Source organism: Oncorhynchus gorbuscha, linkage group LG05 (assembly GCF_021184085.1).
Source record: "Oncorhynchus gorbuscha isolate QuinsamMale2020 ecotype Even-year linkage group LG05, OgorEven_v1.0, whole genome shotgun sequence".
Lineage (NCBI taxonomy): Eukaryota > Metazoa > Chordata > Actinopteri > Salmoniformes > Salmonidae > Oncorhynchus > Oncorhynchus gorbuscha.
This window is the reverse complement of record NC_060177.1, coordinates 16,857,164-16,878,762: the sequence shown is the minus strand read 5'-3', so window position 1 is coordinate 16,878,762 and position 21,599 is coordinate 16,857,164. Positions and strand designations below refer to the sequence as shown.

Here is a 21,599-nt window from a genome sequence, read left to right as displayed (position 1 = left end):
GGGATTTCAGACAGAGCACACAGACCAGACCAAACAACAACAAAATGAGGAATACTCGTTTTGGCCATTGATTTTCACTGGGGGCATTTCTAAAATAGCCCATCTGACCTTTTGGGGCGAATGTTTCTGAATGGAGGAAACAGGGGCGATACACACGTTTGGCCTTATGACTTTTGCTATCTGCCTGGGCGGTACTGAAGGCTGACGGGGAAGGGGATGGATTAGGTTGAGGTCTAGGTCTGATAGAGGACACATGGGGCCAAGGCTGCCATCACACTACCAGAGTAGTGTGTCTCTATCATCCCACTCTGACTGGGTGTAATTCACCTGTAAGCACCTCAATAAAGTTCGCCAACACCTCCCTGTTCCCTCCCCATATACCACACCTGCCTTTACAAACAAACCAAGTGCCAACTCAATTTCAACACACATTTCTTGTAACAAGTATATAACACTGTCATAGAAAATTATTTTTGGAGGGGTGGCAGGATTGTCCACTCGTCCATCAGTCACCTGGAAGAGCAGCTCAGCCTCATTATCCTGATTAAATTTGGGCAGATGTGCTGAATGAGGAGCCGCCACCGACAGACTCCCTCTGTGGTAACCGCGGTGACACAAACAGCTACCTCTGTCCCCTTGAGCCAGTCAGGTGATGAAAACCAGAAAGGCACGGGACTGAGAAACGACGGCCATTAAGCAAAAAAAGAAAGAAGGGGGGACGAAAAAACGTTGAAAAAACCTCCCCCTGACTGTCGCACTTAACATTACATAAAGTAACAATTTCACCCCCCCCACACACCCCTCTCTCTGCTCCTTCTGAATTTCTAAAATGAAAATGAGAATGTGCGCGTGCCGCGTTCCTTTCTCAGGAGATAATCTGGCCCCATCCAGATGATGAGCGGCCTGCCACTTAACGGGGAGGAGATCCACTTTGATCACACCGCCCCGGGGCGAACCTATCGCAGCACAGCCTATTACACTGCCTCATTTGCATATGCAGCTAGGGCTTATGGGGAGGCTGAGATCTAGTCTAAAAGTTCTCAACGAATGAACAGAGCCAAGGAAAAGCCTCACTTCACCACACACTGGTGTGGTGGTAGTGTAAGATCTCTTTACAGAGAGCAGAGTGGAGAGGAGAGAAGATCCCCATTCTAATGTCCACAGCATACCACTTGGAATGCATGTCCAATACATTGCTTCAGACTAAGTGGTACACTAGTATGGACATGGGATTTGAATGTGGCAAAGCGGCTCTATGTTGCTAGAGCTCTGCTATGGTCTACAGTGCCTTCAGAAAGTCTTCACACTCCTTAACTTCTTCCATATTCTGTTCTGTTATAGTCCAAATGTAAAATGTATTAAAATGAGATGTATTTGGTCACTGGCCTACACACAATAACCCATAACGTAAAATTGTAATGATGTTTTTAGAATGAAAAGCTGAAATGTCTTGAGTCAATAAGTATTCGACCCCTTCGTTATGTGCAATAATAGTGTTTAACATGATTTTGGAATGATTACCTCATCTCTGTAAACCGTAAGATCCCTCAGTAAAGCGTTGCATTTCAAACACAGATTCAACCACAAAGACCAATGAGAGGAAGGAAACCGATCAGGGATTTCACTATGAGGCCAATGGTGACTTTAAAACAGTTACAGAGTTGAATGGCTGTGATAGGAGAAAACTGAGGATGGAGCAACAACATTGTAGTTACTCCACAATACAAACCTAATGGACAGAGTGAAATGAAGGAAGCCTGTACAGAATAAAAAATATTCAAAAACATGCATCCTGTTTGCAACAAGGCACTTAAGTAACACTGCAAAAAAGCATAGTGGTGGCGGCATCATTTTATGGGTATGCTTGTAATCGTTAAAGACTGTTGAGTTTTTCAAAATAAAAAATAAATTAAAATGGAGTTAAGCACAGGCAAAATTCTAGAGGAAACCTGGTTCAGTCTGCTTTCCACCAGACACTGGGAGAGGAATTCACCTTTCAGCAGGACAATAACGTAAAACACAAGGCCAAATATACACTGGAGTTGCTTACCAAGAAGACAGTGAATGAGTGGCCGAGATAAAGTTTTGACTTAAGTCTACTTGAAAATCTATGGCAAGACTTGAAAATGGTTCTCTAGCAATGACCAATAACCAATTTGATAGAGCTTGAAACATGTTGAAAAGAATAACGGGGAAATGTTGCACAATCCAGGTGTGTAAAGCTCTTAGAGACTTACCCAGAAAGACTCACAGCTGTAACCACTGCCAAAGGTGATTCTACAAAGTATTGACCCATGGGTGTGAATACTTATCTAAATTACATATTTCTGTATTTCATTTTCAAACAACTCTAAAAACATTATGGGGTATTGTGTGTGGATGGATAAGAGAAAAAAATATTTAATCAATTTTGAATTCAGGCTGTAACAACAAAATGTGGAATAGGTCAGGGGGCGACAGGGTAGCCTAGTGGTTAGAGCGTTGGACTAGTAACCAAGTTCAAATCCCCGAGCTGACAAGATACAAATCTGTCGTTGTGCCCCTGAACAGGCAGTTAACCCGCTGTTCCTAGGCCGTCATCGAAAATAAGAATTTGTTCTTGCCTAGTTAAATAAAGGTTAAAAAAAGGGGTATGAATACTATCTGAAGACAGTGTAGGTATACAGAGTGTTTATGCTCTTACTCTTTCTTTCAATAATAGCTCATTATGTTTTGCTCTTTCGGTTTCAACATACATCAGGTGTCGATTAACATAAACACATACCAACTTTCAGCGTATCAAAACTATTTCACTAAATGAACAAACCGCAAAGAAGAAGAGTGGTCTACTTTTTGGGACTAAAACAAGAGTGGTCTACTTTTTGGGGGACTAAAAACAACTCAATTTAACAAATAAGCACAGTCGCTTCATACTTTATTTCTGATATTTCCCATTTGTGCACCTACAGTGCCAAAGCCATTTCATTGTTTTCAACTAAAATGCATATATAACTGTGACAGTAAACATATTTCTATCAGCCTTTACAATGCAAATGGCTCTACAGAAAGTGCTATGGTGAATATTAAACCGGTACTCACAACACTGATAGGCTCCCCAATCTATCTCTTTGAAAGAGCCATGCACAATGAACAGCAGTCTCCAAAAGGTTATCGGGAGCCAGAAAAGAGAGAGGGAGAGAGAGAAAGAGAGAGAGAAAAGAGAAGGAGGATCTCTTTGGTGTGGTGTCTCTGTTCTATAGAAACCACTTTTCCAAACGAGGCGGACATCAATCAGCACAAATAATTCCTACAACTTTTTAAGTCAGACCTTTAAATGGCATTACATATGTAGCGAGGCATGAAATATTTATATGTTGAAGTCTTGGGAAAATGTCAAGGGTAATGATCTCCAGCACAGCGCTTACCTCCTTAGCTTTTTGTTTCAGCCGAGCCTGCTCTGGGTCCTCTTGCCTGGAGCGACTCTGCAGAGTTAAGGAGGGGGGGGACACACAGGTTAACAGCTGGTTTAAGGACCCCCTCATCTGTTGCAGCCAGCACAAAAATAGTACAAAATGGGAACAGGATACAAGGTGTCAAGGACATCGTATTTGGATTCATAGAAGTGCAATTGAGCGCCCAAGGCCAGTGCCCTTTAAACCTGCGCCAAATCCCGCCGTAAATAAGCTGCTGGAGGGAAATTCTAATCAAAGGAGGTTATTAAAAATTCTGCACGAGCCAGCAGAGCACACAGGGCTGGGAGAATGTTCTCAAACTCAGAGAGTCACAGGTACTCTGTCTGTCCCTCTTTTGTTCCGGTGCCATTGCTGTGTGTGTGTGTGTGTGTGTGTGTGTGTGTGTGTGTGTGTGTGTGTGTGTGTGTGTGTGTGTGTGTGTGTGTGTGTGTGTGTGTGTGTGTGGTGTGGTGTGTGTGTGTGTGTGTGTGTGTGTGTGTGTGTGTGTGTGTGTGTGTGTGTGTGTGTGTGTGTGTGTGGTGTGGTGTGGTGTGGTGTGGTGTGTGTGTGTGTGTGTGTGTGTGTGTGTGTGTGGTGTGTGGTGTGTGTGTGTGTGTGTGTGTGTGTGTGTGTGTGTGTGTGTGTGTGTGTGTGTGTGTGTGTGTGTGTGTGTGTGTGTGTGTGTGTGTGTGTGTGTGTGTGTGTGTGTGTGTGTGTGTGTGTGTGTGTGTGTGTGTGGTGTGTGGTGTGTGGTGTGTGGTGTGTGGTGTGTGGTGTGTGTGTGTGTGTGTGTGTGTGTGTGTGTGTGTGTGTGTGTGCGTGCGTGTGTGCGTGCGTGCGTGCGTGCGTGCGTGTTTGTATGCAGATCTCTCTAGAGTCAGGACCAGAGTCCACAGTACTGGAGCGCCACTGTAATTAGTCAGTGAGAGCTGAACTGCCTGTGCAGCTTGTACCTGTCTGTGTGAGCTGTTAACCACAGGGCTTCCAATTAACCATACAGGGACTCTTCTAAAAGCTCACTGTTAGTGGCACCCTGCCAGATCACCACACTAACACAGTACTAGCCTACTGTAGCTATCAGCGACGCAGTGTACTTTTCCTATGAGTCTATGAAAGAAAGATAGATACACTGTTGAATGCTCCCGTAGTTTTATTGTACAACGTTTCGACCTGTAGGTCTTCGTCTATACTATGGTAATACAGGCAGCTAACAGTGCTGCCCCCTGCCATAGCAATGGGAATAATTCAAAAAAATATATATACTTCCTGTTTAACTAGCATAAATTAATTTAGCTTGAATGAAGGTTAGGGATATGACTAGTAATGGTCCAATGTGTCTTTAACATTGCCTAACCTCTCTACGAGCATGGTCATCCCAGTGGTGTTAAAGACTACCTCATTAATATCTCTGAACATGATGCTCCTCTTGATGTTTCTTTTTTCTACTATAAGCAATCAAATGCTATTTGCCTTCAGTGGTGCTGGAAAGCAAGAGTCTAGCTACCCGTGCCCTGGCTCCCTCCCTCCCTCCATCCCTCCTTCCCTCACTACCTCATGAACAGATGCAGTCGTCTTGCCCTGCTCCTTGCTAATTGGCTTTAAATATATCAGGCGGTTCACGTGCTGGTCGGCATCTCAACTAAAACGACTGCATTTCCCCTCCAGTCGGCCGGAGCATCCCTGAAGACCTGAGTCATATTTTAAATGGACAGAGGAGTGGGAGCGGAGGAGGGGATTATTTTAGTAGATTCTTATTTGAGAGGTCAAATTATAAGGGAGCCCCAGCGTGGAGCCTGGTCGTCAGCGGGAGAAAACAGGGACAAAGACGGACTGTTTACAAAGGGCCATGGTGGTACTGATATACTTTATATCACCTCTGTCAGCCCAGCTGTCCTGATCTCTCTCTCTCTCTCTCTCTCTCTCTCTCTCTCTCTCTCTCTCTCTCTCTCTCTCTCTCTCTCTCTCTCTCTCTCTCTCTCTCTCTCTCTCTCTCTCTCATATTGCATGTTAGTTATACACTTTATACTAAAGATTTTTTCAGGTGTGATTAACTGATGTTTAGTAAAACTTACTGTCATATACTCCTTCTAAAGACACTTACAGTTAGGCCCTGAGATTGCATCTTTTTTAAATAACAAAATAAAGCTTGGTGCTTAATTAACAGCTTTGCTGTCAAGGCAGTAGTTTCCTAAATACCAACTATAACAGCGGCAAGGCGGGTCATTGTTCATCAGTCTGAATGTTTGGCAGGGCCAGACCATAACAATGCTGTTAACACAGGGAAGTGATAATGCAATCAGCTGTGGGACATTGTCTCTGTTGAAGATGTATTAAATGAAGCAAGCTTCTCTCTAATGTCTCACCGTGGGGCATTTCCCTTCAAAACACATTCTATTGGTGGTGACAGTATTGGACCTTCGCATCATACTGTATGTCTAATGAATTATGTACCTGTCTTATTTGATAGATTGTATGAAGTATGTGAGAACTTATTCAAGTCATTTCACAATCTTATACAAGTTAAGTGTGTGCAAGAAGTGTTTACACCAGTCTCAACAGCCTGAGTGTGACTGGATGGACACACATGAGTGTGCAGAGACTGCCTAGATGCAATTCATCTGTTCTGAGACTCTGTAAGGCTCTCTGAGGTTCTCCTGCCCACTACTGTTGAAGCTGGTTCTCCTGAGTACTGAGATGGCTGAGATGACACGCATTTAGCTCTGGGAGTGTCAGCGGGTATGTGAGGAGGATCAGATCAGAGGAATGTATAGAGTTCCACAGTGGTTCCTCTGCTTGTTGTGTTGGGGACAATGAGAGGACAAAGGAGCCCTAGAGCGAGGGGGCGGGAGAACACACTGAGGTCACACTACGGAGGGCGCACTCGGTTTCATCTGTTAGCTAGGGCCTGGGCAGGAACAGCGAAGACACCACACTGCCCTAGACCTTACACACTACCTTACACACTACCTTACACACTACCTTACACACCACCTTACACACCACCTTACACACCACCTTACACACAACCTTACACACCACCTTACACACTACCTTACACACCACCTTACACACCACCTTACAGACTACCTTACACACCATCTTACACACCACCTTACACACCACCTTACACACCACCTTACACACTACCTTACACACCACCTTACAGACTACCTTACACACCATCTTACACACCACCTTACACACTACCTTACACACTACCTTACACACTACCTTACACACCACCTTACACACCACCTTACACACTACCTTACACACTACCATACACATTACCATACACACTACCTTACACACTACCTTACACATTACCATACACACTACCTTACACACTACCTTACACATTACCATACACACTACCTTACACACCACCTCATACACAAGTAACACACACAATAGCAACGGAGCTACTAAATTGGGCTAAAGATCAGGATGGAATGTGAAAACACTTCCATGACTGTGTGATTGTAACTAAAAGGGATATATGCCTTTATAACAACAAGGCGACAAGGACTTACTTTAGCTGCTTTGAGTAGGATCTCTCTCTCCTGTTCATCCTTCCTCTGCTTCTCTATCCTCTCCAATTGCTCAAAGAACTTTAGCTGCGACCGCACGTCTGCCGACTGCTCAAACCACTCCTCATCCTGCAGAGAGACAGAGAGGGAAAGAAAGAAACAGAGAGTGAGTGGAGGAAAAATAACTTAAGATACTAAGAAGATCTCATTTCAACCACAAGTTTGGATAAACATATTACTATAACTTTAGACACCACGTCTCTTACAACCGCCAGTTTGGATAACTAATCACAACTTTTCTTTGTTTACAGGTATCACTGCTTCTCGTTGTTTACAGGTATCACTGCTTCTCGTTGTGTTAAATATGTTGCTCTGCACTTGGGAGATGGGAAGATGAGACAAGTTTCAGAAGAAAAACAAAGTTTGTGGGTCATCAAAAAGTTAATATGACAATTGTTTATTCCCTGTGTGTGTCTCTGTCTCTCTGTTCTCCCCAAAAACCCTTTATCAGTTTCTCTCACTCTATCTCCCTCTCTGTGGCGATGTGAGGAGCTGGGTAGCAGAGCAGAGCACAGAGTAGAGTGACATCTTAGGGTTTGTCACCACGCGCACGTCTCTCTCATCCTTCCTCCCTCCTTTGTTCAGAGCTGAGCCTGCACTCCTCCCCTCCTCCGTAACTCAGTCGAGCCGTGCTTCTCTCTTTCAGGCCGCCCGCCCGGTTGGTTTTTCGCTGATGTCAACAGAGTGTCTTCACAGAGACGAGGAGACTTCACGCATCTAACACGCCTCATTTACAAACCGCAAAAAAGACAAAACAAGACAGGGACAGCTGTAGCCCACCACCCCTCTCCTCTGCCTCACATACAAACAGGAAAACAGCTTTTCAAAGTTGCTATGCTTTTTGCTTTCTTTCTTTTACAAGGAGCAGAGTTGAATTTACTTTATTGTAAACCAATTAAATGTGGTTACATTGCTATATTCAAGGCCAAAAGTGAATGTCACCCCATGCTGGTGTGCCAGACAGAGGCCTGCAAAAGATCTAACAGGTATTTTTCAAAGTTTGGAAGAATAGGTTTCTGTGAAAACTGTGCTATGGTGTTTATCACTTAAGTGTCAAAAGCGCCCACCTCCTCATAGGTATGTCTGTCTCTTGCACGACTACTTACTTTACCACCGTCCATCCTGTGCTGTGCGATGGAGGAGACCTTCTCCAGCACAGTGCGGAGTCGGGACTGGGTAGCGTGGGAGATGAAGTTCACAGCCTCCATAGGAACCTCTGACACGCCAAACTTCTTAGCTTAGGGTCACACACAGACAGAAGGACTCCAACATTAATACACGCTGATCTCCCCAAATCCCAGTCAGAAAAGGCTTTTCATACTACTGAACCAAGCTGAGCCGAACCAAACCAAGCTGTAATGAGCTGGCCTGGTTCCACATCCACCATAGTTGTTGGAACCATGCTAAAAAGGACAAAGCAAAACATCTGTGCCAGCACAGTTTGGGTTAGGTCAGGACCATAGTGTGAAAAGGGTATTTGTTTCATAATGATAAAGCTCTGTCTAGATGTTTCACAGTTCTAGTGCCATGTTGAGAATAATATCCAAGTATGAATTGCCAAGCTTACTCTGCAGTCTTTCATGTGTGTAGCTGTAAACAACATTGGCCAACCTTAACTTTAAAGGATCATTTCGACTAGTTTTCTGGCAGTAAACAGTTTGTGAAGTCATAATTCAGAGGGCAGAGTTTAGCAGGTTAGGATCTGTTTTTCTTCCTTTTTAATATTCCATTAACAGAATGTTCTCTCTGGTACACTTTTAAATAAACCACACCAATTATTTAAATCAGCCATACTGTACACACACCTTTTCCCAGTCTAACATCTTGAAAGGATCGAGATCCGTATAAGCCTGATAATTAGTGTGAAAATTCAAAAACATTTTCTCTGGGTCGTAAGCGATGTCAAAAGGAAAAATACTAAAGGCTTCCACTCTCCAACAAACTGAGATCTTTAAGGCACCGAGACAAAGAAAGCCAAGTTCTCTATGAAATAATAAATACCTTCCTCAATGTAGTCCACACCAGCCCCTCACTTAGGACTATAGGAGAGTCTAAACAGCATTGAATTGCTTTAGTGTTAGTTTCCAACCACCTTAACAGGCTTTATTTTGTACTGTATTTACTGGTAATCTCATCTACCCTTAAATAGCGAAAAGTGAACTTTCTGCACTGAACACGAGTGAGTCTCTCTGGAGTTGAGTCCTTCTGCATGTGTGTCTGCAGAATTGGACCTCTGAGGTACCAGTGCACATTTACTTTGAGAGGCTATTCTAGAGAACTCCAGCTGTGCATATGTTCTAGGCACTGGGAGTCAGGAGGGAGTTGCTGCTTGCGGTTTCACAAATGAAACTGGCCCACGGCTCAAGGACAAGCCTGAAGAACGATAGAGAGGGGGAGAAAGAAGAGAGATAGAAAGAGAGAAGGGGGTGAGAGGAGAGAGAGATATGGGAAGAGATAGAAAGAGAGAAGGGGGTGAGAGGAGAGAGATATGGGAAGAGATAGAAAGAGAGAAGGGGGTGAGAGGAGAGAGATATGGGAAGAGATAGAAAGAGAGAAGGGGGTGAGAGGAGAGAGATATGGGAAGAGATAGAAAGAGAGAAGGGGGTGAGAGGAGAGAGATATGGGAAGAGATAGAAAGAGAGAAGGGGTGAGAGGAGAGAGATATGGGAAGAGATAGAAAGAGAGAAGGGGGTGAGAGGAGAGAGATATGGGAAGAGATAGAAAGAGAGAAGGGGGTGAGAGGAGAGAGATATGGGAAGAGATAGAAAGAGAGAAGGGGGTGAGAGGAGAGAGATATGGGAAGAGATAGAAAGAGAGAAGGGGGTGAGAGGAGAGAGATATGGGAAGAGATAGAAAGAGAGAAGGGGGTGAGAGGAGAGAGATATGGGAAGAGATAGAAAGAGAGAAGGGGGTGAGAGAGAGAGAGATATGGGAAGAGATAGAAAGAGAGAAGGGGGTGAGAGGAGAGAGATATGGGAAGAGATAGAAAGAGAGAAGGGGGTGAGAGGAGAGAGATATGGGAAGAGATAGAAAGAGAGAAGGGGTGAGAGGATATGGGAAGAGATATGGGAAGAGATTGGGAAAGATAGAAAGAGAGGTGGTGAGAGGAGAGAGATAAGGGAAGAGATAGAAAGAGAGAAGGGTGGTGAGAGATATGGGAAGAGATAGAAAGAGATAGGGGTGAGGGAAGAGATAGAAAGAGAGAAGGGGGTGAGAGGAGAGAGATATGGGAAGAGATAGAAAGAGAGAAGGGGGTGAGAGGAGAGAGATATGGGAAGAGATAGAAAGAGAGAAGGGGTGAGAGGAGAGAGATATGGGAAGAGATAGAAAGAGAGAAGGGGGTGAGAGGAGAGAGATATGGGAAGAGATAGAAGAGAGAAGGGGGTGAGAGGAGAGAGATATGGGAAGAGATAGAAAGAGAGAAGGGGTGAGAGGAGAGAGATATGGGAAGAGATAGAAAGAGAGAAGGGGGTGAGAGGAGAGAGATATGGGAAGAGATAGAAAGAGAGAAGGGGGTGAGAGGAGAGAGATATGGGAAGAGATAGAAAGAGAGAAGGGGTGAGAGGAGAGAGATATGGGAAGAGATAGAAAGAGAGAAGGGGGTGAGAGGAGAGAGATATGGGAAGAGATAGAAAGAGAGAAGGGGGTGAGAGGAGAGAGATATGGGAAGAGATAGAAAGAGAAAAAAGGAGAAAGAAAGAAACAGGGAGAGAGAAACAAGCTCCTGGACTTTCTGAAAGGTCCTCACCGGATCTGAATCTATCCTGCCCCGCTGTACATCTCCCTGTCCAGTGGTGGCAGCAGAGAGCAGAGGGCAGCATGAAGCAGAGGGGTGAGTCAGGGCTGTGTACCACTGTGTGAGGAGGACCACATCCCCACTAGCCTCTGATTGAGCAGAGTTGGCAGGCTGGGGAGCCTCCCTTGGTTCTGCTGCCAGCTGAGAGTTCTCCACAGCCCATCACTGACACAACAAAGCCGCCCAAGTGCCACTTCCCCAGCAGGGGGCACCACGGCCTCCCACCCACCCGGCCCCCGCACAGCACCAAGCCCCCAGAGCAAGATTTACATTTTTAACCCCCTCCTCCCCAAGGCGACAGCATAACAACCTCACCAATGTACCGTCTAACAGCACATGACCTCTGGGCCTCATTGTCACCGTCACCGTGGATACTTAATTGAGGTAAAACAAGAATAAACGTATTAGCGCTGAAACTCCCTGTTGTGTTTGAATTCTATTCTATTGTGTGATTTATAATGCAACGTGTATTCAAGACTTAGTTGTTTATGGTAATATTATTGAATTGCACTTTCACACATTAGGCTTAGACATTTCCGACACAGTGCAAAAAGGCCTGAAGTGTAACAAAGTGCCATTTACCAGTACCACCATTGAATGTGCCTAACGAGAGGCCAATACATTGTAGATACTAGTCTATCACATGGTAAACCCTCACATGAATTCTAATATGAACAGAGACTGATTCCACTGGTCCGTAAATCATCTCACATTCGCAAATAGGACAGTATCTGAATGTGGAGAACCAATCAAAAGACAGAAGAAGAACTAAATCCAGTCTTGTAACTCTGAACTCTCTTCCTTCAGTCCACAGGACAATCTGACAAGCAGCCTTCAAAAGACAGCTCTATAAAGTATTTATGTCAGGGCCTGGGGTCTAGTAAGTTCAGACAGACACTGAAGAATTCATTAAAGGAGGTGAAAGAACTGTTAAGTGCACCAAGTTTAAAATGAGGGAGGGCAGAAAGGAGCGTCTGCTCCGGCCTGGCCTGCAACCTCCCATCAGGGGAAGTAAATCAAACTGTCTGTCTTTAGTGATGACACTACAGATGCAGAAACAACAAGGAGAATACAAGAAAACACAAAGCTAACAGACAGATTTCATCACACACACACACACAGACAGGGGTCTGGCCTATATTTTCTAAACCAACACACGTTTGAAGGAACATGATTCTGTTTGGTACACGTTCATGAATAAATTCAAGATCAATCTGAAGATAATAATCACTATGATGAAAATGAAGATCAGCATCATTGGCAACACTTGATGATTATGGAATTATTATTATGGACCTGGAGATGGTACTAACTGTGAAGACAACGATACGGTACATGATTCCACCTCAATTCTCTATCATTTAATGACTTTAAAAACTTACTGTGTATGCAACTTCTATTGTTCGATTGCTGTGAACAAGGCGTCATCCTCATACACTATATAGGTATTCTCCAGAGGTTTCTCTAGTGAGGGTGTCATCATGTACTATAATGTACTGTAGTAGTGTACTGTCCGTACCTGTCTCCAGGATGCGTCTGTGTAACAGGCCCGGGTGAAGGAAGGCCTCATCTTTACAGGAGCGGATGTGTGTCCCCACCAGCTCAGAGTTGGTTGCCAGGATACGAGCGCTCTCTTCATTCAGGTTCACCCCCGCCATGGACGCCACATCGTTAATGTCATCATCATCCCTGGAAACAAAAAGATGGAGGATTCATGTTTTAAGGGCTCTACAGATGTAGTTTGTTTCTGCAAACTTGTTGTGTATTTGAGTTTTAAAAATACATCTGAAGTGTCAGACTTGTTTTGCCCTCGTGAAAAATGTACCAACCCCTACAAAAATGGTAATGAAGTATAATCCACATAATAATTCAAATGTCCTGTTGCTGCTGTAGCAAACTGCCTCAAATTAAGATCCTACATCTGTACATGAACTCTTACAACAATGTCTGTATAAAACAATACTATATGTCTCCCTTTTACAGTATTAGTTTACATGTCCCTATAGACAATTACAGAGCTGTTCCTGTGGAAAACTGACAGATTTTCTCATTCATTTCATTCAAGGTTCAATCGTACAGGGAAAGTAGTGTATGCACTTGCATTGTTATGATTCAGAGGTGTATAAACTGCTCATAATAATACACTATTTTAATAGGCTTTATTCCACCCAGAGTCCATTTGAGTCAGCATATAGTAGGGTTGACAACGTTTGGATGGCAGGGAGCTGGGTAAAGATGCACAGGAGGATTGGAACTGCTGTGTGATGAATCTGGCAATATACTAATATCAACAAACACTGTATACAGACCACTCTGCTGAGAACAGCAACATCATCCAGTACCAGTCCAGTGGAAATATCCACCACCATTTTGAATCACAACACGATCTGGCTTATCAATACATTGTTCATTTCTTAAATATGAGCTTTTTTAGAATTCATACATAGGTTTGGATCAGTAGTATGTATTAGATATCGTATTTGAGGTAAACAGTAACAAGGGGATAAAGGACCAAGAAGACCTTTTGAGGTCAAGGTCCTCCCCAAGGATGAACATCATTAAAAGAATGGAGTGTCTTACCCAAACAGTTCAACTTAAATTTGAGGTTTTGGGTGAAGCTGACATTGACAGTGGCCCAGGCCTAAATCCTCTTTCCAGTCTCTCTATGAGTGAGTACCCTAACAGGGGAACGAGTGCTTTGGTAACCTGGTTGTGGCTGGCAATGCCCTGAGCTCATCATCCATGGAAACACTGCCTCCCTCCCTCGCTTGCTGGGCTGGAGGAACCACTAAGTGGCGGTGACAGAGGGCACAGAGAACCACAGAACACACACAGGGCAGCCGCTCACTGCCTCCCTCGCCCGTTCCTTCACCTCCCCTCTAAAGGAATTGGCGTTCGCACCGCCAGCAGCCGCTGGTTCCGACCGTCAGAAGTTACGTGTTGCGGGGGCCATGCACGTTGATGCTGCCTTGTTCTCTCTGCCCGCAGTGGGCGGGCGTCCATGTGTGGGAACACATCGCCATCGTCAGCGGCAGGCATCGCACCCCGCTGACGTCTCCCTGTTCCTCTGTAATGTGACGAGCACCTATATGAGTCCTGACATCCCGGCAGGAGGTTGACAAAGACGATTAGAGCTCCTTCCTGCACCAAGAGATCTCACTAGACCCTCTACTCACCCTGCCAGTCCCAGTCCTACTCTCTCTGAGTCTAATAATGAACCTCCATGTAGAATCTACCTAACAACACTCTCATGATACAGGAGATTACTATGTTATTATTATCTCTCCCTCCTACTGTAGGCTATACACCTTCGTCTTCACCACCGTCATCTTTATCAACACCCAACACCCTGGCCTCCTAACCTCAATATCCATTAAATATATAAACCATCATATGTAATGATGAATAACACATAAAGTTACACAACACAGTGGACATGGACATGGACATGGACATGCTATGTTGCTATGCAAATAACTCCCTTATTCCTGATTCTTAATAGCACAGCTAGAAGTCTCCTGTGTTTGGGGGGGGGGAATCTACAACCAAATGGAAATGCAAGACAAGGCTAACATTAAAAGGAAGGAATTAGTTATGAAACGCATAACAAAAAGACTCCTGAACGAATGTACAGTACCTTCTCCTCTCACTAATAAAGGTGAGATATAATTAGGTTCCTATGGAGGAAAAGACACCTCTCAATGATTGATTTGGCTTTGCTGCGGGACATGACACCGAGAGTAACATGAATACTTGTGCATGTATTTTCCATATCAAGCCTGGATGGGAGAGGGCACGCCATAGGTGGGGAGTTGGATTGGATTTAGAAGGAGCATGTGTATGTGTGGAAAGGGGGCATCCAGTCAGGGAAGAGCCAGGATCCAGGGCCAGACAGGGATCATCTCTGATACCTCCCCCCAGAGAGTGCCCCCTGTGCCATGGTAGGGGTCGTCCACCGAGCCATCTGAGTGACTAACATCCCTGAGACCCCTCCATGTAGCTAGTCATAACTCACAGTGAGTGAGACACACACACAGTCACACACACAGTCGCACACACAGTCGCACACACAGGCTCAGGCCACTGCAGCTTCCTCAATGTGCACTACAGCCTGTCGCTTTAGACAACGCTGACTGCTGCCAATATGTATCAAAGCCAGTGTACTCTAGTTTAAACATGTTCCCTCACTGTGTGTCCGGCCTGGTCTGGACGTGAAGGAGCTGGATGGGGCCAGGGTAGAGGGACGTATGACCCAGACCAGACATAGAGTTGGCAGGAGGATTTGGGGGAATGATGGTGATCTCACTGCTGGCATTTTAACCTTTATTTAACTAGGCAAGTCAGTTAAGAACAAATTCTTATTTACAATGACGGCCTACCGGGGAACAGTGGGTTAACTGCCTTGATCAGGGGCAGAACGACAGATTTTTACCTTAACAGCTCGGGATTCGATCCAGCAACCTGTTGGTTACTGGCCCAACGATCTAACCACTAGGCTACCTGTCGCGGCATTGGGCTGAGGGGGCTGACGTCTGAGATGGCTGAGGGCTGAGAACTAGGGGATGAGGGCCGGCTGTGATTAAAGCGGACGTTGGGTGTTTACAGAAAGCATGGAGGGAGAGACCAGCTGCTTCCACTCAGCACTGTAAACCTACACTGTGGCTGCCTGTCTGTCTGTCAGTAGGTCAATGGTCACCACAGCAGAGCACACTGGAACTCACCGGGAACCACACAGGCCCTGCGGTCTGAACACAACCCAGTACAACACAAACCAGTACAACACAACCCAGTACAACACAACCCAGTACAACACAACCTAGTAATAATAATAATAATAATAAATAATATATGCCATTTAGCAGACGCTTTTAACCAAAGCGACTTACAGTCATGTGTGCATACATTCTACGTATGGGTGGTCCCGGGGATCGAACCCACTACCCTGGCGTTACAAGCGCCATGCTCTACCAACTGAGCTACAGAAGGACCCAACACAACCCAGTACAACACAACACAACACAGCACAGCACATAACAACATAACGCAACACAACGCAACACATCCCAACACAGCACATAACAACAAGCACAACACAGCACATCCCAAAACAGCACACACCAACACAGCACATAACACAGCACAACACAGCACATAACAACACAACGCAGCACATCACAACAGATAAATAAATACACAGGTCAAGGTGGAGACACTAGAGGGGTTATGCCTGGTTGATTATTTTTGAACCATGTTTGACTGGTTATGAACTAAATCTGTCAGATCATAGTCTATTCAACCCCTATCCACTTACCTACTCAACCCGAGCATTATATTCTTTACAAAGGGAAACAATACAAATCTGATGTTATACAAAACACCATCTACATAGCACAACACTGGGGAGTGGAAGGAGGGGGGAGCATTTAAGATCAAACAAAACAATGCCTACAGTACAATCTCAGTATCATCACTATTTTAAGGAGGGGGGAGACTCCCACCATCCCTCCCCATTTCTGGCCTATTGTGCACCCATGCTGGGAGGGAGTGGCTGAGAGTGCTCTGAGGTGAGAGGATATACACGCCACAGGGCTCTGTTCCAACATGCTCTTATGTCCTCAGGAGGGGAACAGTATAGAGGTACATACAGCCCTGCCCTACCAGGGACTACTACACTACACAGCCAGACAACAGGGATTCCTAATCCATGTCAACCAGCAGAGTAGAGGGGTAGTGCTGGTGAGGATATATGAACCCTATTTGATTGATCTGACATGAAACTAGTGTGTAGCCTATGTACTGTATGGTTAGCCAGTATAGTGCACTGCTAGGGCAGGGAGGCAATGCGTGGGCTGTGTAAACATGGAGGCAGAAGCACCAGAGGGAAAAGGTTGTCAGTAACAAGCAGCCCTGACAGCTTAATTATCAAGGCCACTAAAGATTTATTGGTTTATCAATCAGGGCCCGGGGCGGCTAATTTCCCCTCAGGAAGGGAGGCCATTACCATGAACCCGGTGGCCTACTATGGGCTCGGAGCCAGAGGCGTAAAGTAACTAAGTAAAAATACTTTGAAGTACTACTTAAGTATTTTGGGGGGTATCTGTACTTTACTTAACTCACCTACATTCCAAAATAAGATAATGCACATTTTACTCCTTACATTTTCCCACACCCAAAAGTACTCGTTACATTTTGAATGTGTAGCAGGACAGGAAAATGTACATACATACGCACGCAAACACAAACTGCGATGTGCTCGCAATCACGCTTGTACACACATATAAGCACCTATATGTATAGGTCAGATCGTAAAGATCATTTTTCATGAACACGTTTTTTACAAAGATGAAACGAGCTGAAGAACCTGGAGGGAGGGTAACCATAAACATCTATATTAACAGGGGGTAACCATAAACATCTATATTAACAGGGGGTAACCATAAACATCTATATGAACAGGGGGTAACCATAAACATCTATATTAACAGGGGGTAACCATAAACATCTATATTAACAGGGGGCAACCATAAACATCTATATTAACAGGGGGTAACCATAAACATCTATATTAACAGGGGGGTAACCATAAACATCTGTATTAACAGGGGGTAACCATAAACATCTATATTAACAGGGGGTAACCATAAACATCTGTATTAACAGGGGGCAACCATAAACATCTATATTAACAGGGAGCAACCATAAACATCTGTATTAACAGGGGGCAACCATAAACATCTGTATTAACAGGGGGTAACCATAAACATCTAGATTAACAGGGGTAACCATAAACATCTATATTAACAGGGGGTAACCATAAACATCTATATTAACAGGGGTAACCATAAACATCTATATTAACAGGGGGTAACCATAAACATCTATATGAACAGGGGTAACCATAAACATCTATATTAACAGGGGTAACCATAAACATCTATATTAACAGGGGGCAACCATAAACATCTATATTAACAGGGGTAACCATAAACATCTGTATTAACAGGGGGCAACCATAAACATCTATATTAACAGGGAGCAACCATAAACATCTGTATTAACAGGGGGCAACCATAAACATCTGTATTAACAGGGGGTAACCATAAACATCTAGATTAACAGGGGGTAACCATAAACATCTATATTAACAGGGGGTAACCATAAACATCTATATTAACAGGGGGTAACCATAAACATCTATATTAACAGGGGGTAACCATAAACATCTATATTAACAGGGGGTAACCATAAACATCTATATTAACAGGGGGTAACCATAAACATCTATATTAACAGGGGGTAACCATAAACATCTATATTAACAGGGAGCAACCATAAACATATATTTTAACAGGAGGTAACCATAAACATCTATATTAACAGGGGGTAACCATAAACATCTATATTAACAGGGAGCAACCATAAACATATATTTTAACAGGGGGTAACCATAAACATCTATATTAACAGGGGGTAACCATAAACATCTATATTAACAGGGGGTAACCATAAACATCTATATTAACAGGGGGTAACCATAAACATCTATATTAACAGGGGGCAACCATAAACATCTATATTAACAGGGGGCAACCATAAACATCTATATTAACAGGGAGTAACCATAAACATCTGTATTAACAGGGAGTAACCATAAACATCTATATTAACAGGGAGTAACCATAAACATCTATATTAACAGGGGGTAACCATAAACATCTGTATTAACAGGGGGCAACCATAAACATCTATATTAACAGGGAGCAACCATAAACATCTGTATTAACAGGGGGCAACCATAAACATCTGTATTAACAGGGGGTAACCATAAACATCTATATTAACAGGGGGCAACCATAAACATCTATATTAACAGGGGGCAACCATAAACATCTGTATTAACAGGGGGCAACCATAAACATCTATATTAACAGGGGGCAACCATAAACATCTATATTAACAGGGGGTAACCATAAACATCTATATTAACAGGAAGTAACCATAAACATCTGTATTAACAGGGGGTAACCATAAACATCTATATTAACAGGGAGTAACCATAAACATCTATATTAACAGGGAGTAACCATAAACATCTGTATTAACAGGGGGTAACCATAAATATCTATATTAACAGGGAGTAACCATAAACATCTGTATTAACAGGGGGTAACCATAAATATCTATATTAACAGGGAGTAACCATAAACGTCTATATTAACAGGGAGTAACCATAAACATCTATATTAACAGGGAGTAACCATAAACATCTATATTAACAGGGAGTAACCATAAACATCTGTATTAACAGGGGGTAACCATAAATATCTATATTAACAGGGAGTAACCATAAACATCTGTATTAACAGGGGGTAACCATAAACATCTATATTAACAGGGAGTAACCATAAACATCTATATTAACAGGGAGTAACCATAAACATCTATATTAACAGGGAGTAACCATAAACATCTATATTAACAGGGAGTAACCATAAACATCTATATTAACAGGGAGTAACCATAAACATTTATATTAACAGGGAGTAACCATAAACATCTATATTAACAGGGGGTAACCATAAACATCTATATTAACAGGGGGTAACCATAAACATCTATATTAACAGGGAGCAACCATAAACATATATTTTAACAGGAGGTAACCATAAACATCTATATTAACAGGGGGTAACCATAAACATCTATATTAACAGGGAGCAACCATAAACATATATTTTAACAGGGGGTAACCATAAACATCTATATTAACAGGGGTAACCATAAACATCTATATTAACAGGGGGTAACCATAAACATCTATATTAACAGGGGGTAACCATAAACATCTATATTAACAGGGGGCAACCATAAACATCTATATTAACAGGGAGTAACCATAAACATCTGTATTAACAGGGAGTAACCATAAACATCTATATTAACAGGGAGTAACCATAAACATCTATATTAACAGGGGGTAACCATAAACATCTGTATTAACAGGGGGCAACCATAAACATCTATATTAACAGGGAGCAACCATAAACATCTGTATTAACAGGGGGCAACCATAAACATCTGTATTAACAGGGGGTAACCATAAACATCTATATTAACAGGGGGCAACCATAAACATCTGTATTAACAGGGGGCAACCATAAACATCTGTATTAACAGGGGGCAACCATAAACATCTATATTAACAGGGGGTAACCATAAACATCTATATTAACAGGGAGTAACCATAAACATCTGTATTAACAGGGGGTAACCATAAACATCTATATTAACAGGGAGTAACCATAAACATCTATATTAACAGGGAGTAACCATAAACATCTGTATTAACAGGGGGTAACCATAAATATCTATATTAACAGGGAGTAACCATAAACATCTGTATTAACAGGGGGTAACCATAAACATCTATATTAACAGGGAGTAACCATAAACATCTATATTAACAGGGAGTAACCATAAACATCTATATTAACAGGGAGTAACCATAAACATCTATATTAACAGGGAGTAACCATAAACATCTGTATTAACAGGGGGTAACCATAAATATCTATATTAACAGGGAGTAACCATAAACATCTGTATTAACAGGGGGTAACCATAAACATCTATATTAACAGGGAGTAACCATAAACATCTATATTAACAGGGAGTAACCATAAACATCTATATTAACAGGGAGTAACCATAAACATCTATATTAACAGGGAGTAACCATAAACATCTATATTAACAGGGAGTAACCATAAACATCTATATTAACAGGGAGTAACCATAAACATCTATATTAACAGGGAGTAACCATAAACATCTATATTAACAGGGAGTAACCATAAACATCTATATTAACAGGGGGCAACCATAAACATCTATATTAACAGGGAGTAACCATAAACATCTATATTAACAGGGGGGTAACCATAAACATCTGTATTAACAGGGGGCAACCATAAACATCTATATTAACAGGGAGTAACCATAAACATCTATATTAACAGGGGGGTAACCATAAACATCTGTATTAACAGGGGCAACATAAGTGTAGACTACACTGTGCCATTTTATTTAGAACAGGGTCATTGGCTAGTGTTAATCCATGTACATGTTTTAGATAATTACTTGTTCCTGCTTAACTTTTAGTAGTTCATTATCATTCCTACCAAAGAGCTGGAACAGGAATCCAGAGCATTGATGAGAGTATGAATTACTCTGAATGATCTATTGGCTGGGAGAGAGAGAGTGTTGCTATGTGACAGATAGAGAGAGAGAGAGAGAGAGAGAGAGAGAGAGAGAGAGAGAGAGAGAGAGGGTGTTGCTATGTGACAGATAGAAAGAGAGAGAGAGAGTGTTGCTATGTGACAGATAGATAGAGAGAGAGAGAGAGAGAGAGAGAGAGAGAGAGAGAGAGAGAGAGAGAGAGAGAGAGAGAGAGTCAGGCAAATGACAGGATGAAAACTCATGTCTTTCGCTGAGAGTGTAGCCTGTAGTCATCCAAGTTATATTGGTGAAATGCTGCCCCCATGTGCTGGCTGTCCATAACACTCAGTAAGACTCTTTCTCTCCTCTCCTCACTCTCCTCTCTACCTGAAGAGGTGCACAGAACCAGCGTTTTGTACCTGAAAGAACCGCCTCCGGGATCGTTCAGCTTGTTTTTCTGATTTCCAGAGCCCTTAACAGCAAAACCCACAGGACTTTTGCCTGCTTGGAGTGTGGCTCCCTTGCTGACAGTGCCTGAGGGGAGAGAACACACACACACACACA

General features: G+C 43.1%; 1 protein-coding gene across 2 annotated transcripts in view; it reads right to left on the bottom strand.

Annotated features, from left to right (window-relative positions):
• The window catches only part of LOC124035580 (transcription initiation factor TFIID subunit 4-like), a 121,263-nt gene that overhangs the window by 72,787 nt on the left and 26,877 nt on the right, over window positions 1–21,599 (bottom strand). For both annotated transcript variants that reach the window (XM_046349075.1, XM_046349076.1), the window contains 5 exons: window positions 21,455–21,569; window positions 12,337–12,506; window positions 8,128–8,258; window positions 6,965–7,090; window positions 3,405–3,461 (listed from right to left, as the gene is read on the bottom strand). In XM_046349075.1, coding sequence (XP_046205031.1) covers window positions 3,405–3,461; window positions 6,965–7,090; window positions 8,128–8,258; window positions 12,337–12,506; window positions 21,455–21,569 — 599 coding nt within the window. The remainder of the gene's footprint in view (window positions 1–3,404; window positions 3,462–6,964; window positions 7,091–8,127; window positions 8,259–12,336; window positions 12,507–21,454; window positions 21,570–21,599) is intronic.